A 19,731-nucleotide genomic window follows, 5' to 3' on the forward strand; every position below is an offset into this window, starting at 1 on the left:
CATTTGGTCACGCAAAGGTGCCGAGCACTGTTAAACAGATGGCAGGAGACCAGTGAAGAGTGTGGCAATGGACAGCAGATGGAGAAGAGATCATGAAGGAGACCAGAGGAATGCAGTGTGTATACCCGACTCACTGCCAGTCCTGCTCTCACAAATACTTGATGAGTCTATCCTCTAGTCTTTCCTAAAGTATAAAGCTCTGAGTCAAATATATAACATTATGCATTTCAAGAAAAGTTCAAAAAGAACAGAACAGATATGTCTTATTTCTTAGAGCATGGAAGTTGAATTTAAGGCATGAACTCTATTCCTGCAGAGTGATGTGTTCATGGAGTGTATTTAATGTCTCATTCTGAACATTTATCCTTTGTGTAAAACTGATAATAATGTACTCATCACTGAATACTGCAGCTTCTGATGATACAACATGAAATGCTGCTGCAATAGTAATTTTAGGGTAAACCAATAGGGGGCAATCTTGTACAATAAAGCAAAGCACAGAGCATGTGGCTGTCACAGCTGAGCTGCAGCTTGTACTGCACTGTCCAGGAAAGTGAGGTTCTGCAGAATGTCATCTGGTTCGAGACAGTGTATTCATTCACTGGACCGTATGACCAATTTAAACTAGAGGAAATATGTGTTACTTCAATTATTTTCATTTGATTGATTGTTTTTAATCATGTAATTTCCAGTATTTCTTTGTCAGATTCAGACAAACAGTGCTGACGTCAGCATCATGATGCCAACAATGGCATTCAGCAATATTATCTAAATTCAGAACATCAAAAAAATCTTAATACATTACAAACATTTTAAATCTACTTACTTGAAAATGAAATGAAATTTACTTTCAGAAGGTTCAGCGATACAAAGGATGGCAGCTACCACAGTATAGCTAATGAACCTTAACCAAACTAGTGCTGTAAAAAGTCAGCTTTACCTATTAACAAAAAAGAAATAATGATAGCATAGTAATCTTATTATAATATCAGATTATTATACGTATATACAGTTATTATATGTCCAAGAGAGGTGTTTTCCTATTTGCTTAATAATTATTTAAATCAGTTAATTTATTATGCTTTAATGCTTAAAAAACATTCTGCACCACATTGACCTATAATTCATGATACATTTAATCGAAACAGAAAGACTTAGTAAAAGAGAAACACTACACAAACAACAACCCATGAGGTAAGAGAGGCATATACCCCTTTCCTAGAAGTGCACAGTTTAAGGTAAACGAGAGTGATGTGGAGGAAAATGTGACTATTGGGGTCTTTGAGTTAAAAACACCCATCCTGAGAGCTGCTGCTGGGACAGGATGAGTGAGAGTGTAGGTGGGGATGTGGGGGCTTTGAAACCACAGCAGCAGGTAGGTAAGACTGACAGGTTAACCTCCCCCTGCTCATATGGACCTGACATCCTGTCTGCCAATACGCACAGAGATACAGCAACACAGAGAGACAAACAGACTCAGTCAGACTCAAGAACAGACCAGCAGCTCCACATTTTCTGCCAGGGACTCTGTATGTGAGTATAACAAAGGTAAGGAGTAGCATTTGGAAGCAAGAAGACACCGTATGACTGGATATATAAAGGTAGATATACATATGTTGGAGCTGAATATTATATTATATATACATATATCAGACAGCCATATACAGATCTAGAAGCTGGGACTATGGATATCTAAATTGATAGCACAGTGCCATGACAGGAGCAGGTCAATTTACACATATTATATTGAAAAAATAAATAAGCTGATTCCAACCAAATATGGGGGTCAATTCAATTTAACTTTATATTAGCTGAACTTTATTTCTGATCTTGAGAAGAATATACATTATAAATAAATATTGTGAGGAATGGCCTTTGTTACAATATTAGCTAAGAATAGGCCTGGCTGAGACTGACATCTAAAAATGTGTATTATAAAACCACCATTAGACCAAAGTTGGATATGTCATATTACACAGCAATGTCCTTTTTTTATATCAAAATCATAATCAGGGAATATTCTAAATCCAAAGTCAATTTCTGTATAAAGATCTTTTGTGCAAACCCATGAGAGCTCTGTAGTCTTTTATTATTAATCTCTGATAGTCTTCTCCTCTGTCACTCAGTGTTATTGAAAGAGGAGTGTCGGCCATTACAGGCTTGGCAGCTGCACTGAGCTGCAACACTGATACTCTGTGGGAGTCAGATTATCACAGAGAATGATGGCGGCTGCAGGGGACTCAGGGCAGGGCCAAAGGGCAAGGCACTAACTCTCTGCCTCTGACATTACCCCAACTATAAAGAATACGGTAATCCTATCGCGCAGACTGGTGTAACAGTAAAATAAAAACTGTAAACTAGAGGCCACATGCAAAATGTCCTGTCAGGAACAATAAAAAGAGATAAAATTCCACAGTGTTTTCTGGTGGCTATATAAACTTGTTATGGACTGTCTGAGTCGTATTTGTAAGTGTATATTATAGCAGGTAGGAGCACAATACGTTCAACTAAAACTACAATAAGACACCTTTGAGCACCATTATTATTGTTCTCTGTCGGAACCGGAGTGCGACACCATAAATGTCAAAAATGAATGAATAATCTGGGTATAAAAGGAGTACTACCACAGACATCTGAGTCCATGTCATGTAAGAATTATACTAAAAACATTGAAACTCGTCGTATATATGTTATAGAAAAGAGGCTTGAGTGTTCCGCAACATTTAAACATTTAAAAAAAAAAAAAAAAAAGCTTGGTTCCCACAGGAAGAATAAAATATTTTACATATTTTGTTAGATTTTAATGAATTTCGACTGATCACTGGTAAAAGCAAATTGAATTATTGGTGATTGTAATATAGACCAGCCCAAATTTTAAAACCTACTGGTTGTTTTAATGGCCCTTTTCCAAGGACCAGAAATAAACACAGTTTACATTGTTATATATTTTCAGAGTGAAAAGGGATATGTTGAAAAAATGCCATCATCTGTAATGAAAAAATTTGGGGTTTTATGTGTCTTCTAATCTCTCTGCAAATGCTCAGTGTTTTGACAGTGAAGATAGAGGCCTGGGTGATACGAAACCGAACGAAAACCACAAACATGTTGTGTGCAGAAAATGTTCTGCAGCTCTAAGAAAACGAAAATTAGACTACATGAGCTCTTTGATAGACTAAACGTCTTAGACATGCACTTTGATTCGGTTGTTATCTCTCACATAACGAGCTGAGATCCGTCTGCTGTGCTGTGTGATAATTAACTCTGCTTTTAAAGACTGCCATGAGTGGGTCCGATGATCCGTTGCTGTAATGAAATATATTTAAATTGCTATTGTTTTTCGTCTAGTGGGCTACATGACTTGTTAGGGTTTTTTTTAAATATAAATTATTTTAAAAGCATGTATTCCCCACAGTGGTGCGGCCGTTTTTATTAAAGCATTTATTTTAAAGTGATGTCGACCGAAAATGTAACGTTGCTGTGGCAGACAGTGTTCTGTCAGAGCCGCAAACACTTGAGTGGAAGAGGGAACAGCTTGTTTTTTGTTGAAGTCCCAATAGGCGGCGCTGCAGACTTGCATTCTGTTGCTCCAACTCTTTCCAGCTAACTACAAACCCCTGTCAGTCCTGCTGCACTGAACATTACAATTTGCATATTCATGTTGAAAACTTAAGTTTTCCTCCAGTCTTTTTGTCACAGTAAAATGATAAGATAATTAGAGAAAAACAAGATGAAATAATTAAAGGTAAGGTGGGTCCTAATGAGTCCCATCAGTGCATTTTGACATTTCACTAACAGAAATATCAGCAGACTTTTCCAGCCTTGATTTAAATACCTAAATATTTTCATTTAATTTCGCATGAGCTTTTCGGTGTCTTGCGGTTGGATGGAAAATTCAACATCTTCATTCAATAATAACCTGTTGTTGTGCAGCCTGCTCGTGTGCGTAAAAACACTTTGTCTCTAGCACAAAGAAGCGCACTTTAACTTTTGATTCGGGCTGTCACAAGTCTTAATTACTTACTGCATCTGTGGCCAGAAACAAACCGCAATCTAATTAAAGAGCAGTCTAATTCATCGCATATACTCTGTCACTTCTCATAAACTCAATAAAAAGACTGAGTGGGACATTGAAAGTATGTAAGAATGAGACTTCATTTTTTGAATCTGCTTTTGAACAAAAATGACTTTTACTGATTAAGGCTTATCTCAACATATACATGTAGTCTCTGCATATCTCAGGCTATTTTATTGCACACAATTGATCAAATATAATAAAATGTCAGTTCCTTTCTGGAAATCATATGGGATGATTATGCGGTAATAATCCTGTTTAGTTGTAAATAACACAGGTAAAACTGCCCAGGCAACGTGTGTGACGTTCTCGTGACGTTGTAATTATGCAATTTTATAAAGTGTTTTCAAACAGTTTAATGAGACACTTCTTTTACACACTGTGCAAAGAAGGGAAAAACGCAGCTCATGGTCTGAAGAATACAAGTGGCGTTTACTTTGTATTTCTTCCCAGTGCTGCTCATCTCTGTTGTAGTTTTTTCTGTCACAAACCTCATCATTTTTTTATTTTTACCACAGAAAAATAAAACCATTTAATGTGGTGGCTCTTGCATGTGCCCTCCATTTTCGCAAATGGGGTCTATGGTTTGAAGAAAAAAAAATCTTGTAAGCTGCTCAAGTATCCAAACGCACGTTTTAAAAAGCATGGAGTTGGAGGAAAAAACGAGCAGGGTTTCCTCCTGCGCTTCCAATCGTGTCTCCAAAAGAAGGTATCAGCCTTGGCTATATGGTGTATGAGAGGTGTCAGAAGATGCAGATTGAGCCGAACACGCTTCTCTACAATGGTCTGGAGCCCTAGTTGCTATCCAAACACAAATAAACAGAGGAGGAACATTGGAGTTAATGATAGAGGAGGGGGGTGGAGGCGTGTCGGAGGGCGGGCTGAGCACTCCAGAGCCCCGGAGCCCTGAAAAGTGAAGGGCCGGTGCGCATTACGCACACTTCCAGCCCCAGCTCCGGACGGGACTCCCATGCTGCTGCTGTCTCTCCTCCAAAACTTCTTCGCCTCTTTCCACAACTTTTCACAACTTGTCACATCTCCGCAAAGGGTCCGAGACATCAGAGTTGGCTGCATGGCTATATGAAAGTTTCATGGACTTGGAACTTGGAAAACTTTTAGCGGCGCTTTATTGGAGCTCGTCGCCTCTATAGTTACTGTGGATTACTGACATACCGCAGGACCTTTGGCAGCTATTTATTGGGGTAAGATTCTGTTTGATAGGGTATGTGTCAGTCTTCTGCAGGAAGGGAACCAACCTCACTCAACTCAGTAGTTAGAACTTAAAGTAAAGATTGAACTTTTATTGTTTGAGCTGTAAACCAAAAGAGATCGAAATGTCAGTCAAAGGGGCAACTTGAACAAAAGCTAAATGAAATGTTGTTTCCAGAGGTGATTATTGCTTCGTGGTGATCACCAGCTTGAGGTCACAGTTCGTCCACGTTTTGACATCTCTGTCCACAGCGCGTAACACCGCTTAAACAAGCAGTGGCCTCCGCGTCTGTAAAGACTTGTCAAGACTTATAGAAATTTAAAACCTGTCAAAAACAGAAAGCGACAGAGATTCAAAGAACACGATAGGGCACTTCGGCTGTTGTCAAGGTGTCAGTGAAGTCCAAAGGTTATTGAGAGAAGAACAGGTTGAACAAAGTTGCACATATGGGCAAAGAACAAGTGCCTGCATGGTGACTTATGCTGCACCTGTGCAAAATTACATTTAACCCTATCCCGCCTGTGAAAGGGAAGTAGACAGATCTGTGGAACAAATGTGACGAGCTGAAACGAGCGAGCAGCCCTCCGGCTACCTTGTACGCAGGACTTGCACTCTGCAAGCCCCTCTCCAAGTGTGAATAATGCCTTAAATCTCCAGAAAGTTTCAGGGTCGGCAGGCTTGTGACATATTATGTTAAAATATGATTAGGTCTGGTGTGTCCAAAACAGCTGTAGGCATTATATTCTATTGTCCAAAAAAAACAGAAAACTTAGCTTTTTCTTTTCTTATTTTCATTTCCGACCGAATCTAAAGGTCAGTCCTCGCCGCTGTGCCGCTGGCCTGCTGCCAGCCTTGAACTAACACGGTGGACTTTTCTGTGTGGGAAAACATAACTTGTCATCCACACGAAACATGGAACCAGGCCCTCTAATTTCTTGCGCTGTCAGCTCACCTTATTTGTCCTCCACTGTGGGGAAAGGTGGCTCCTGCTTTTAATTAACGCAAACATTGTTCTGTGAAAAAGTAGATGAAAATACTGCCCAGAGGTTGTTTACCCCCATATTCCCTTGCCCAGGGGAAACACACCTTATAGGAAATATGTAGTATGAAATAAAATAGACCTAAAAGCAACACATTAGGCCTATAAAATTAACTGGCTACCATCCGCAGCCATAAGAATAAAAAACACATGCATTTCCAGCGAAGATTAAAGTAACTTTCTTGTGGACAGAATTTGTGTGTTTTGCTCTGACTCATGCTGGCGCATTTAATAACATATTTGATCTCTGCTTGCAAAATTTCAAAATTGTACCAATGCACACAGAGAGCACTTGTTTTGCATTGTGAAACACCAGCTACAACCGTCAAAAACAACAACGTGTCTTCTCTAATTACCTCGTACGAGATTTAGTGCTTTATTCACAGGGATCTGGATATGTAATTTACAGTGTTAATCGATTCCACATGAGTCGTTTTACACCCACTTAATTTAATTACAGTTTCGATGAGTGATTTGTTTTATAAAATTGCTTTGAAGAGAATCTCCGTTTTTAAGGGACAAAGTTTTGCTTTCTGCTAATGCGTAAAATACGTGTTTATATTCTCTCTGTGGGTTTTGCTTATGACAAACAGGGTTTTATTCATCATTATCAGTGTACCGCTGCAACAAAATGTTCAATTTATTTACCCACTCAGCTCTGTCGCTTTGTGCAAGTTGTTCAAATAAAAGTAATTTCTTTGCGCCCTAATCTGAGCACAAGTGACAAATGTTTTATCACTGGGGGAATATAATCCTCTCTGTGGGCGGACATAATTTCCATGAGATAAATGCTATCATGTTAGATTAAAATAAAAGATGTGTATGAAAATCTCTCTGTGCATTTTAAGTAAAATATAGTTAAACAGGTGTGCGTTTTTATTGTATCATGATCAGTGGCTGAGTTACTGGCTCTAATGTCGCATTTAAACACAACACTCATCATTTTGTATTTTTTTATTTTCCCCAGGGTTATCACCGTGTCTTCTGCAGAGGTCTGAGCCGAGATGGGGAGCAAAGCCCTGCACGCTCCGATCCCCCTGCACCCGGCCCTCCAGCTCACAAACTACTCCTTCCTGCAGGCCGTCAACACTTTCCCCGCTGACCAGCTGCAGGGATTGTACGGCCTCAGCGCTGTGCAAACCATGCACATGAACCATTGGACTCTTGGTTACCCGCACATCCAAGGACTGAGGTCGACGATCACAGAGATGGCAGCCGCCCAGGGCCTGGTGGACCCCAGGATTCCCTTCCCAGGGTTACCCTTCACAGCCGCAGCGCAACTCTTCCATCCAAAACAAGGCGGCGTTGCGCACGGCGTCCCCTCGCTGCACAAGGACAGGCCGAGGTTTGACTTCGCCAACCTGGCCCTCGCTGCCACACAGGAGGACCCGCCGAAAGCTGCGGATTTGGAGAAGTTGGCGTTAGGAGGGACCATCTCTGAGCTGAGCAAGCTGTCCCCGGACAGAAAACCCACGAGGGGCAGGCTCCCATCCAAGACTAAAAAGGAATTTATTTGCAAGTTCTGCGGCAGGCATTTCACCAAATCCTACAACCTCCTCATCCACGAGAGGACCCACACAGACGAGCGGCCTTATACCTGTGATATTTGCCACAAGGCCTTCAGAAGACAAGACCATCTCAGAGACCACAGGTAAGACAGATTTTTACTGTGATAATTACTCAGTGTGTTAGGAGGGGGGTCCCAGCAGTATTCCCGAGTTTGCTTTAAATCACATATACATGTATTTCTCTAAATGATCTGTTCAGGACTTGCAATTACAAATATATCCTTAATTTTACTATAATATACAGGCAGGCCTGTTCCCAGAGTTTTCTCCATGAGGGCGCTAAAGCACTTTTACGCATAAAGTTGGACACTCATAACTTGCACAGTAGAGATTTTTCGCCCTGTGACTCTGGGGTTTGTAGCAGCTACAAGCAAATCCACGCATGAGCAGACATCTGATTAAGTGCTATTTCTGTTTTACAGATACATCCACTCCAAGGAAAAACCATTCAAATGTCAAGAATGTGGGAAGGGATTCTGTCAGTCTCGAACTCTAGCCGTCCATAAAACCTTACATATGCAGGTAAGCTGAAAATATTAACAGTCACCATGATTTTATCCTCACTGAACTGTGTGACACGTTATGATCATTATTCACCTGTTGTGCACGCTCTGCTGCATGTATGGGGATATTAATAAGTCTCATAAAACGATTGCGTTTGGCCAATTACCAAATTAAAACAAAAACATGTGAGTGAGGGATACACACAAAAGTCATATAAGAATTATTGTGTAAATCAGTGTGAGTTATAACTGACACAATACAGGAGTTATTTAGATGATTGAAAGATACAACTGATAGACGTTATATACAATTAAAGGGAATAATCCTTTGCTTGCTTTAAATCTAAACAGGAGTCTCCCCACAAATGCCCCACATGCGGAAGAACCTTTAATCAAAGAAGTAACCTGAAAACTCACCTTCTCACCCATACAGACATCAAGCCCTACAGCTGTGGCCGCTGCGGAAAGGTGTTTCGGCGCAACTGTGACTTGCGACGGCACAGTTTGACGCACAGCCCACATCAGGACTACTAGCCTGGACAGACAAACAAAATAACAATGGACAAAAACGCAAGAAGATTTTTTTTTTTTTTTTTTTTGGCTTTTTTTTTTGTTCAAAGACAATCTCCAAATCAGGACACGTTTACTGCAGCACATCGTAGAGTGGGATTTGGTTGAACCTCAAGTGGGACAGCAGCGGAGCCATGGCCGTGTCCAGCTTTCACACCACCTGTAAATATCAAAGAACATGTACATAATGGTGTTTTTTTATTTTCTCTTCTGACCTTGAACTCATAAAGTTGTCAAAAAATAGTCATAAGTTTAAAGTATGTTAAATTGTATTTTAGAAATAAATATTTCCGTTATACATTTGCATTTGCTCTGTCTTTTTATTTCATGATTCCCATGCCTTGAAACATGAGACACAATGTTAAACCAAAAAAGCAATATTTAGTTGAAACCATTTACCATGGCCATCAAATTAATAGTCTATATGTTTACAGCCAGCAGCCAGTGAGAGCTTAGTGTGGCTGACTTGTTGGGCTTTTTATAGTAGACCAGCAGATATCAGTTAGCAGCTAGAGAGCATGAAATGTCTTTGAGGACGGGTCTTGCGGAAAGTCATTAAAATGCAAAATATAATGTATTTTTTTGTTCCTTTTTTTATTTTTATTTTTATTTACTAATAATTGATTATGTACAGTAAACGATCTTAAAGGTTTTTTTTTTTTTTTTAAATAAAAATAATAATCACATAATGAATATGTGTGCAGGATTGTCTACCATCTGCCTATTAGCACTTTTCTCTCAGCTGTATTGAGCCCCATTTTTATCTTCAGTATCTGGACCCTGCAGAGGCTGATTAGTATTATTAGCCGCATTAGCAGCCATATCACATGTCTTTATCTGCATCGCCTCTGATATCATTATTGACCTGGAAGCGGTAGAAGGAAGTCACCTGCGCAAAGAAAGCAATTTAACCCGACAAGATGAGACCGATACTGCCTACAGATTAATTCTGGGAAATGATCATGGTTCCTTAATTCATCACTTACACTACAAACAAAAACACAATAAAAATGGTTTGTTTATGGAGATCCTATTTTATTATATCTCAGATTTTCATCCACCTGCAACCAGTTTTGATTGAGTATTTTCTTTTCATTTAGGCTATAACAACATTAACATCAGATTTACAAATCGATTTAACATTTGGGTTTAAGATGTAGTTTGAAATGGTTCATTTACACAATATAATTATTGTGAAGTATATTTTAAGAAGCAGGTTCACTGGGAAAGGCTGAGCACTTTGGAGGTCATGCTTAAACACACAGGTTTAGCAATCAGTATTTATTTGTGTAAATACATATATAAATTCCAAGATTTGAATTTCATCCAGCTAACCTTTGGTCGGCCACTGAAGGGATCAAATGGCGCTTGAATATTAACCATGAGAGCAAGGGTCTGTTACACAATGAGTTGATCTATAATCATTTTTTTTTATTATTAGGTGAATAAAAAGTAAGACTCTCTCCCTCTGTCTCTGTCCTTATCTGTCTGTCTCTGTCCGTTACTTGGCCTTCAAGCCTGTTCTCAGGATTTCACCAGCCGTTATTGGCGGCTGAAGACTCGTTTAAAAGCTTGATTTTCACCTGACAGTGCAATTAATTGCTTGAAAAAATAGCATTTATATTTAATGGGCTCGAAAATAGGGCCTGGAACAAGTGGCTACAATAACAACAGAAGATTTAAAACGGCGCTCATTGCTGCTGAAAGGCCATTAACTAAGGCCCAGTTTATTACGCACTGCAGTTTTCCTAATTATTTTCTAAATGGAAAGTCAACGTCTGCAGCTAGCTCAAATTTACAGAAAAAGCAATTGAGCTTTTTAATCATACAAAAAAATCATGCCTAATCACCAAAACTGAAAACCTGCAAACACTGCAAATATGAAAAGATGGATTATGTACACGCAATAATAATAATAATAATAATGATTTTAAAAAATCTAGTAATAATAATAACGACACAAACTTTTTATTTAACATTTTTATTTTATTTGGAGTACATTGTTTGAGAAGGTTACCCCTAAAAATTGAATTTAAATCTGCATTATCTAATAATGAGCTAATTCGATTACAGTTACACAAATTCTGATCAACTTAAATGAACAAAACAATTCTAAAGGCTGAATATGACCTCATAGGTTAATGCTGAAGGCGACAAAAAAGTATGTAACTGATGTACAGGTGAATAATATAGAAATGATAGAAGTATATGACTTTAAAAAATAAAATAACCTTTCAAAATTTTAGAGTGCATTTTAGTGTTTTCAGAATTAGCTTTTATTTTAATTTGTTGCTACCTTGACCAATGGGAAACCGGCTATGGATCAACAAGATTTTTCAACTCAAATGTATCGGTTAGGAGATGGTAATACTGTCCTGGAGGGTAGAAAACACATATTTGATGTGTCACATTATCTACAAACTAATGTTTAAATGAATCACTGACTTTGAAGACGCACCCAAATATACTGCGTTAGTTTCTGCACCACCAGAATGCCAGGTTGGACCTAAAGATCTGACCAGACTGTGTATAGACTGAATGAAATGAATTAAACTCAGCCCTGTAGCGTTTGCAGAACTAATAAGCTATGAAGTACTTTTCTGTCGTCCCGAACTGACCTGAGAATAATGACAGTGATGGTGAGCGCTCGCACAGTTGGCAGAGAGTGGACAGTCACATGGTGAACTTCATCGGTGACCGCCCGTCCTGCGTGGACTGTGTACTCAAGAAGCTTTATCTAGCTGACAGGGGCGAGGCGGCACTGACTGCAGGCCACTGAGCTCCACTGCTCTGATATGAGCTCCATATGACCCTCAACGGCCAGTGATAGACACGCACTTCTTTTATTTCAGTCACACTGTCTCTGTTGCCATAATCAGAAAAATCCCTATGAAAACCTCCAAAAATCTGTTTGAATCCATGCTGTCATGACAGAAACTCCAAATAATAAAGGGCGTGTAAGTGTCCAATCATTTGGATTTATTTAGTTTTGTAGGTTATGACTTATTTGTGTGCTCTAGTTGGTAATTTCAATATTACAGCTATCAAAAAACGACTCCATGGCAGCAGCTGATAACCGACAGTAATAGGAATTTTGACATATAAAGCCACTGGCCGCAGAACTGACTGGTGTGTCCAAGTCTGATTGTGACGAATAGATGGATCCTAACCCTGTTTTCACCCGTAAATCAGGCAGATATTTGTCTGATAAGCCAGGTTTTATGAATCCAAGGTCACCCATGGCTATGAAGAAACAAAAGAAGGCCTAAGAAGGACAAAATCATTTTTATTCTATTTTATTTTTTACTTGTCCGTGGTGTTTGCCACCGAATTATTATTTACAATAGATGATATTCACTTATTGTTCCAGTACCACAGGCTTATATATACGTCTGTACATTTCGCCTCCAGTTGTATATGTTGATATCACAATGACACATCATGTCATATTTAAGATTAGACCGCCAGTGGCATATTTATAAACCAGACATGTCACCTGTGCGACCGAAACGCAAAGATCCTTCTGTTACAGCCGTCATCACTTTCACTGACTTTTCTCGGTCTCACTATCTGAAGAGAATCTCTGCCCTTGAAATGAAACCCGTATCGCGATGAGTATCCTATTGACTGATTTCGAGAAAACGTCTCCTACGCACTGACACCATTCAGGAGCTGCTCACTGTGAGGTTTATTCTCTAGTCTCTCGGCAAAGGTGAGCCTCTACAGCCATATAAGGGGTAGAGGCGTGCGAAAGAAATTACGTATGTAACGTGACATGGTGCCTTCCCGTGCTTCCCGTAAATGCCAAGTTACACTGAGTGGTCGGTGGTGTGACTACAAGCACATTCTAATGAGAAATATTGTTAAAAGTGACTTTGAAACAGCAGGTATGTGCTGCTGTTTCACTTATTTTTAAACTGAACTGACACTACTGCACCTGGTGCTACAGTAAACGAATTATTAAGACGCAACATGCATCAGGCATTTCCTTGTTGTCCTCATGGATTTCTTATTAGTGACCCCCCTAGTTGGTCCTTTCAATATCATATTTCACCCTGTTATGTATTACCTACAGGAAATTTCGAGTGTCTCTATTTCCAGTAGCTATTTTGTCCGGTATATGTGCATAGAACGCTGAATCGCACATTTCCAACGGGATTAAACGCAACACCAGGCATACGGAAGCCGCACTGGTGTTTACTGATGACGTTTGGGCTGAAGCCGTTCAGAGATCTGGCTAACGTCAGTTAACAGGATGAATATGTTATAATAAACGTCGAATTGGAGAAATAGCGACAGGATATAAGCGGCAGTCAAGTAAGGAAGGGCTTTTCTATTGGTCCCCGCGGTCACACGTTGTAGACAGCCGAAACGAAGTTAGGGCGACTTCTTCTCAGCAGTTAGCTTAGCTTCGTTACTCTGCTGCTGTGGTGTTTATAGCTAGAATGACAGGAGAGCACAGCTAACGTTAGCCTCTCTGGCTAACTACTCCGACGTAACTTACATTTCTCACTAACGTTACGTAGGACGGCTGTGCTTCATTTAAAACAACAAGTGTTCATTAGTTCCATTGCGGTGTATTTGGAAGTGTTGTTGCTAACTGCTGCTGGCGTTTCGCCTTTAGTCGCTTGCATAAAAAGTGAAGACACAACAAGCATGCTAATTCAGACACTCCTGTCAGTTAAAATGAAGCCACCTAAAATAAGAAACATTGAAATGTATTAAAAAGTTAGTTAAACCTTCCCCTGCAACCCACACGGACAGAATTCTCGTTCTGCCCCTGGTGAGTGTAAATATTAGCTCCACATGACCAACTGTAGTTACACCCTCAGTCTGCTTAGGTTTTAGACTTATTTAGTTAGTTTTTAAAAGCACATTTAATGTTAATGCCCATTTTGTGATAGGTTAAGTAAGTAAGTGTATTTATATAGCATCTTTCAAGAGCAGATGTCACAAAGAGCTTCATAGTAAAAGACAAATAAGCAAATAAGAGCAACATACATGAAATGCAAACATATGCTAAAAGTAACACACTAAAAACTAAACAAAGACAGCTTTAAATGTGTTAGGTTCAGTGGGAGAGAGTTCCAAAGTTTAGGAGCTATAAGTCTCCTTCTGTCTGGATCAACCAACAAGACCTGATCAGATGACCTCAGACACCTACTGGTGATATATAGTAGGGCTGCAGGTGCATGACCACGAAAGCCTCCAAATGCGATCACAACAATCTTGAACTGGATGTTGAATTGGTATCACATGAAATCTTTTGGAGGACTTTTGGATATTATTATTATTGGATGCATTCATTATTCCATTCAATTTAAGTGTCCCAATAAGCCATACCAGTACACCGGCATGCACAGTACTTGTACACCTAAATTGAATGCAGTTAATCTTGTTTATTCCACCTGTGCACTTGTGCTATAACATATAAAAATAAGCAGTAGAGGTTTTTTTTAAGTAATGGGGTGGCAATAGGAGATTGAATACTGTAATGTACAATACATATTGAGAGTTGAATAATATCACACATGTTTTGTTCAATTTCTGATGTGTGTTCAGGACAGGGACAAGATGTTGGAGTCCTATGTCACACCGCTCCTGATGAGCTATGTGAACAAGTATATCAAGAATCTGAAGCCATCTGACCTGCAGCTGTCTCTCTGGGGAGGAGATGTTGTGCTCAGCAAGTTGGACTTAAAGCTGGATGTGCTGGAACAGGTACTGTATGTTGAATGTGTCCTCTGCTTTCTTGCAAAACAAGACTTACTGGGATGACAGACACTGTAACACTGTTCACATTTAATAGGACATAAAAGGCTTTGTTTGCAGGAATGCCATGCAGTATTGATGGATGTTAGTTGTGAGCCAGTACTCAGTGCTGCTAGTGGGAAAGATATTAGTGTTGTATGAGTGTTTTTGTATCCATACAAAGGTATCTCTATGTTAATGTTCAGAGAAGTTGTATCAGCTTTCTAAAACTAAATGTCTTTCCTGCGTGTTTTTGTTTTTGCAGATTTTACTTTACTTTACTTTTAGTTTTTTATCACAAAGGATATGTGTTTGTTATTTTTTGTGTTTTTTATAGTTAACTGCAGTTTTGTTAATAAACAATGGTCATCCATGCACATTAAAGATACAGTTAAGGTATCGATGGCTAGCATCTAAAATTAGTATTTTAAAATGAGCAAAATTAGCATTTTGGTCTCTCAACAGAGGAAGCAGCTAAGCATGTAAACATGACAGTGCTGACAAGGAACAAAAATGTCTTTACAATAAAGTAAGGGTTATAGGTGTTTCCATATGAACATCAAAAAAAGTAAAAGGTTTGGAAAGGAACTGAAGAGTGGAGGGTAAGCATGTGCCCCAAACATATCTTTGCCATTCAGTGTCTACATCTTATGGTAAATGGTAGATGGACCTGTACTTGTAGTTTTATTTTTATTGCTTTCTAGTCTTCCGACCACTCAAAGCGCTTTTACACTACGTGCCACATTCACCCTTTCACACACGTCCATCGAACAGAAACTAACTCATTCATACACACTCACGGCATCGGGAGCAAGTTTGGGGTTCAGTATCTTGCTCAAGGATACTTCGACATGTGGCACCAGGAGCCGGGGATCGAACCCACAACCTTCCGATTAAGGAAAGACCCCCTCTGAGCCACAGCCGCCCCTTATTTCAGCTGCAGTGTATATAGTCATGGTCTATTTCAGCCAGGCTCAAACACAGTATCTTTCTGTCATTTTGGAGGAGTTTGATAGATTTACTTAGATATTTTGCTCTGGAGTGTTATTTTGACACAGTGTTCTTTTTACACTTGTAATGTCTGGATTAGATCAGTCTGCCATGAGTTAAAAGAATTTTCTTTTCTCTTGAGTGGGTTCTGACTGCTTCTGAAGAGCAAACCAAAACACTACCTAACCCAGCAGAGATTGTGATGAAAGTTCTTATTGGAAGCAGCTTTAAGCCAACTGACAGTGGGAATTGTGTTAGGATTTTCATGTGTAATGCTATGTCAAAACCTTGGCAATTATCCTCTCTTTGCCTTTGTTTTATTGCATTTCATTTGGACAATACCTTTTTTTTAAAATGTACAATTAGAGATTTCTTTCTAAGTATAAAAAGTAATTTACAGTGGAACATTGTTGGGGTTATCGAGCAGACATACTAGATCCATGACAGCTTTTCCTCAGAAATATGTTTGGTTATTACTTTTTTGGCTTAGACTTATGTAGGAGGCATGTGAAGCCTGTGTGTAGGCAGTCTGGTTTCATGGGACTCATTCTCACACAGAGTAGTTCAAGATGCAGAACAATGATCTGTCTGCTTCTGAGAAAATCTGACTGATTTTGTTAAAAGCGTGACCAGTATGTAATCTGTAGCCATTGTCTTTACTATCCTCTCGTCTGCAAATATTAGTTTCAAATAGCGACTTAGAAAATGGATTGACGAATGTTCCAAATGTTCTTGAAGCCTCAGCAGTCATGTCACCACATGCGTTTACAATGTTGTCTGCATCGCAGATGTAATGCTGTAATACAGATTATTAACTATAGTTTTGCAGCTATCTGTTGTTTTACATTTTTTATATGTTTTTGCATATTTATAGGAGTTGAAGCTGCCCTTTACATTCATGAGTGGTCATATCCATGAGCTGCGTATCCATGTGCCTTGGACCAAGCTGGGCTCGGAGCCTGTAGTCATCACCATCAACACCATGGAGTGCATCCTCAAGCTGAAGGATGGAGCCCAGGTTAGTCATTTACTGGTATGAGAAACATGGCCAAAACAGGGCTGGCCAGATCTTCTTGTTATTTATGTGAAATTATTCCTCATGCCAAAGCTTTCTCATTCCTTTTTTCTCTCTGTGTTTCCAAGAAGTTTCATCATAAACACACTGAGCTTCACCCTGTGATGGAGTTGATGTGACAAAGGCACATTATAATGCTGACTTGGTGTAAAATCTCATGAAGATAACTTATCATTTCATTTTCAGTTTATGCTGGATCCTCAAGTGTTAAATGTTCAAAGGAAAGGCAAATTTATACCATTAGGACATTTCATACCTAAGGCAACCTCAAGTACTTAACAGAGTACAAAAGCACAAACAAAACAAGAAAACAAGAAAACAAGAAACAAATGATAAAAACAATAAAAGCTAGCAATAAAAAAACACATCATATCTTATTTTTACTGATGTTCACTCTAGCTGTTGCTCAGATCAGTTACATTAATCCATCTGGCCTTTAGGAGTTTTATGTCCCCCTGCTTGTGCCACCTGTTAATTCAAGTTGGTTATGGCTCATTTGTCCCAATGTGACATGTTGTTTCTGGCCTGGCAATTCTGATTCAAAGGTTTCCCTCTGTAATGAGCCAGCATGATGACAGCCAAAAAAAGCGATGGCTGTTTTTACACGTAATTCTAGTGCACGACTAAACAACAGTTTGCAGCTGCACATTTTTAAAATTGGCAGCTGAAATAAAATGCTGCAAGTATTCAGAATATCAGAAATGTTCAGTGCTGCAACAGAGCTCAACAGAGCCCAACCATATTAATCCCATTTTGCTAAAGTGTGGTGAGGCACTTCATAGGCACAGCCTAAAGTAGCAGTTGCTTTAGTCTTTCTTATACATACTTGATTACTTTGATGAGAAACGGATTGAAGAAAAATAGGAAAGCAAACAAAGGAACCAGAAGCAAATAAATCACTGCCTCATTGAGGCAAAATTATGAATTTGTGCCTTTTTAAAACTGATTTGGACTGTGATCTACATTTTCAAAAGCTTTAGGGGAAAAAAAGGCACTTTGGCAAGCGCTACAATGGCAGGATGCAATTAGGAGCACATTTCAGAATTTGGGGATAAAAGTGTGTTGTCTTCCCTACTACAGAATAAAGTATTTGCAAATGCTCTTTCAGTTTATCAAGAGATGCATCTAACTTGATTTTTTAAACAGATGGATTCCAGCACAAAACATATATTAGGTTATTGTTTTCCACATCTTTTTGTAATTTAAAAATGGTTGGTTCTACTTTGCCATTACAATTTCCCTTCTGGAAGGCACAGTACTCTCACTCAGCACATTTGTTCCTCAAAAAGAGGGACAGCTTCATTGACCACTGACCAGAAATATTCAGGGAACTCAAAACTGTGAGGTGACTTTGACCAGTGCTATTTACTACTTGGCCATCGCCGTCTTTAGCGTGTCATTAGCATGTCATTGGCCTCTATTTCATTTAGTCTCCAACCAGTTAACAATGCTTCTCATTTATATGATTTAGAATTCTGTTTCATATCTCTGTCAAAAGACCACAGAGCACCTTTAAGCAACAAGGGTGATATTTTGTCCCTGTAAATTATCAGTAAGAAAAATGTCATTGAGCCCTGTCATATATCATCACCACAGACATAAATCTGAGAACAGTTATCCCAAGAGTAATATTTATATTATTGTATTTAGTTTAGGTATACGTGTTTTCATTTTTGAAGTGCGGTATATGAAAGGCATTTTTCTTAGATTTGTTTTTGCAGAAGAGCCTGGTTGGTACTACCTTTGCCACCCATGCAGTTTGCAAAATTGAAAGTGTAGCTTCACGCTGGCCCTTTTATGGGAAGGTTGAAGTTTCAAGGCCAGATGTCCCAGAAGAAACACATTTCAAGGGAAGTCAATTACAGCTAATTATATAGACTGCGGCAAAAAGATTTGTAACACATGAGCTTGTGCTGCCCAGAACTAATGGTAAATATCATACTATGCAGGTGGCTACTGCTTATGCGATCAGGTTTCTACTTCGATGGAACTTTAAACTTGTTTTTTATGCTTCAAACACAGCTTAAGGTCATGTACCAGTACCTGTACTGGTGTAATGCATGTAGTCTCAAAACAACTATTTGTTACAGATGTTTTCTAAAAGACTTTCAGTCAAGAAAAGATTTTTGGGGAATTGCAAATGACGTTTGGACAAATTATTCAGTGGTATGTACACCCATGAGACATAATTTGGAGCAAAGCCAGACTTACAGCAGAAGTCCTTCTAGCATGTGGAATTTAAATGAGCCGCTACACTTTTCTTCTATTTGAGTGGGAGGCAGCAGGCTGACCACTGTGTTCTCAGCCAAGAAAATGTAGCCAGTTTACTTAAATGCTGTATAATGGTGTGATCTGGTAACTTAATTTATATTTATTTAATCTGTATCACACATTCAACATTGTTGGAACATCTAAAAAAGAAAAAGTTGTATTTGCTATGTCATCTCTGTGGTGGCGGTTTCCCACTTTGGTCAGCTCACAGAAACAAGATTATATTCTCTCTTGAGGTTAGATATCCTGTTCATATACATGTCAGGCCCTGGTCCAGTTTTAATCAGATTCTAGCAGAGATGCAGGGAGTTTGGCATAGGTGCATGCAAAACTTGGGCTATGACAGTTCTCCCTGAAGCCCTCAAGTAATTTGGGTGATGGCCTACAGGATTTTTAACAGAGCTGAAAAAATTGATCTGTGTATGGAAAATCTTACATTTTAAGTTTAGTAGATTACTAGTGTTTCTTTTGTCCAATAGAGACAGGAACTTTGTGGTGGGCCTCATGCGGCCAAAGTGTGGAAATGATAAATGATATCATTAATATGGTTTGTTTTCATAATTACTGTTAAAGCCTGAGTGCTGGCCTGTAAAAACATCCGTACGTCTTTTGAAGTTCATTAAGGGTTGTGTAATTTGACCGGAATTATTTGGACCTTTTTAATGTTCGTGTTTCCCCTCGA

General features: G+C 39.0%; 2 protein-coding genes across 10 annotated transcripts in view; both read left to right on the forward strand.

Annotated features, from left to right (window-relative positions):
* The first annotated feature begins 1,453 nt into the window (after positions 1-1,453).
* On the forward strand, positions 1,454-9,260 carry osr2 (odd-skipped related transciption factor 2). 3 transcript variants are annotated; one of them, XM_051405246.1, is made up of 4 exons: positions 1,454-1,548; positions 7,289-7,972; positions 8,312-8,411; positions 8,744-9,260. In XM_051405246.1, the coding sequence occupies exons 2-4, from the start codon at positions 7,326-7,328 to the stop codon at positions 8,924-8,926; spliced, it is 930 nt and encodes a 309-aa protein (XP_051261206.1). In that variant the 5' UTR covers positions 1,454-1,548; positions 7,289-7,325; the 3' UTR covers positions 8,927-9,260. The 3 variants fall into 3 exon arrangements, with proteins under 3 accessions (XP_051261206.1, XP_051261205.1, XP_051261207.1); XM_051405245.1 differs by lacking the exon at positions 1,454-1,548 and adding an exon at positions 1,591-5,274; XM_051405247.1 differs by lacking the exon at positions 1,454-1,548 and adding an exon at positions 3,689-5,274 and having other exon boundaries at positions 8,826-9,260.
* Positions 9,261-13,133: 3,873 nt separating this feature from the next.
* Positions 13,134-19,731, forward strand: part of LOC127366381 (intermembrane lipid transfer protein VPS13B) — a 315,825-nt gene continuing 309,227 nt past the window's right edge. For 3 of the 7 annotated variants that reach the window (XM_051405186.1, XM_051405181.1, XM_051405183.1), the window contains exons 1-3: positions 13,134-13,279; positions 14,525-14,683; positions 16,578-16,736. In XM_051405186.1, the coding sequence (XP_051261146.1) occupies positions 14,537-14,683; positions 16,578-16,736 (306 nt within the window). In that variant the 5' untranslated portion in view covers positions 13,134-13,279; positions 14,525-14,536. Of the gene's footprint in view, positions 13,280-13,308; positions 13,746-14,524; positions 14,684-16,577; positions 16,737-19,731 lie in introns of those variants that run through there. The other 4 variants (XM_051405187.1, XM_051405184.1, XM_051405185.1 and 1 more) reach the window with 2 other exon arrangements.

The sequence above is a fragment of the Dicentrarchus labrax genome, unplaced genomic scaffold (genome assembly GCF_905237075.1).
Source record: "Dicentrarchus labrax unplaced genomic scaffold, dlabrax2021, whole genome shotgun sequence".
Taxonomy (NCBI): domain Eukaryota; kingdom Metazoa; phylum Chordata; class Actinopteri; family Moronidae; genus Dicentrarchus; species Dicentrarchus labrax.

What these genes read in the sequence shown, in the direction of transcription:
- osr2 (XM_051405246.1), top strand. Translation starts at nt 7,326, where the DNA reads ATGGGGAGCAAAGCCCTGCACGCTCCGATCCCCCTGCACCCGGCCCTC. An exon ending in GACCATCTCAGAGACCACAG is followed by an intron (nt 7,973 to 8,311) that starts GTAAGACAGATT and finishes TCTGTTTTACAG; the next exon opens with ATACATCCACTCCAAGGAAA. An exon ending in ATAAAACCTTACATATGCAG is followed by an intron (nt 8,412 to 8,743) that starts GTAAGCTGAAAA and finishes AAATCTAAACAG; the next exon opens with GAGTCTCCCCACAAATGCCC.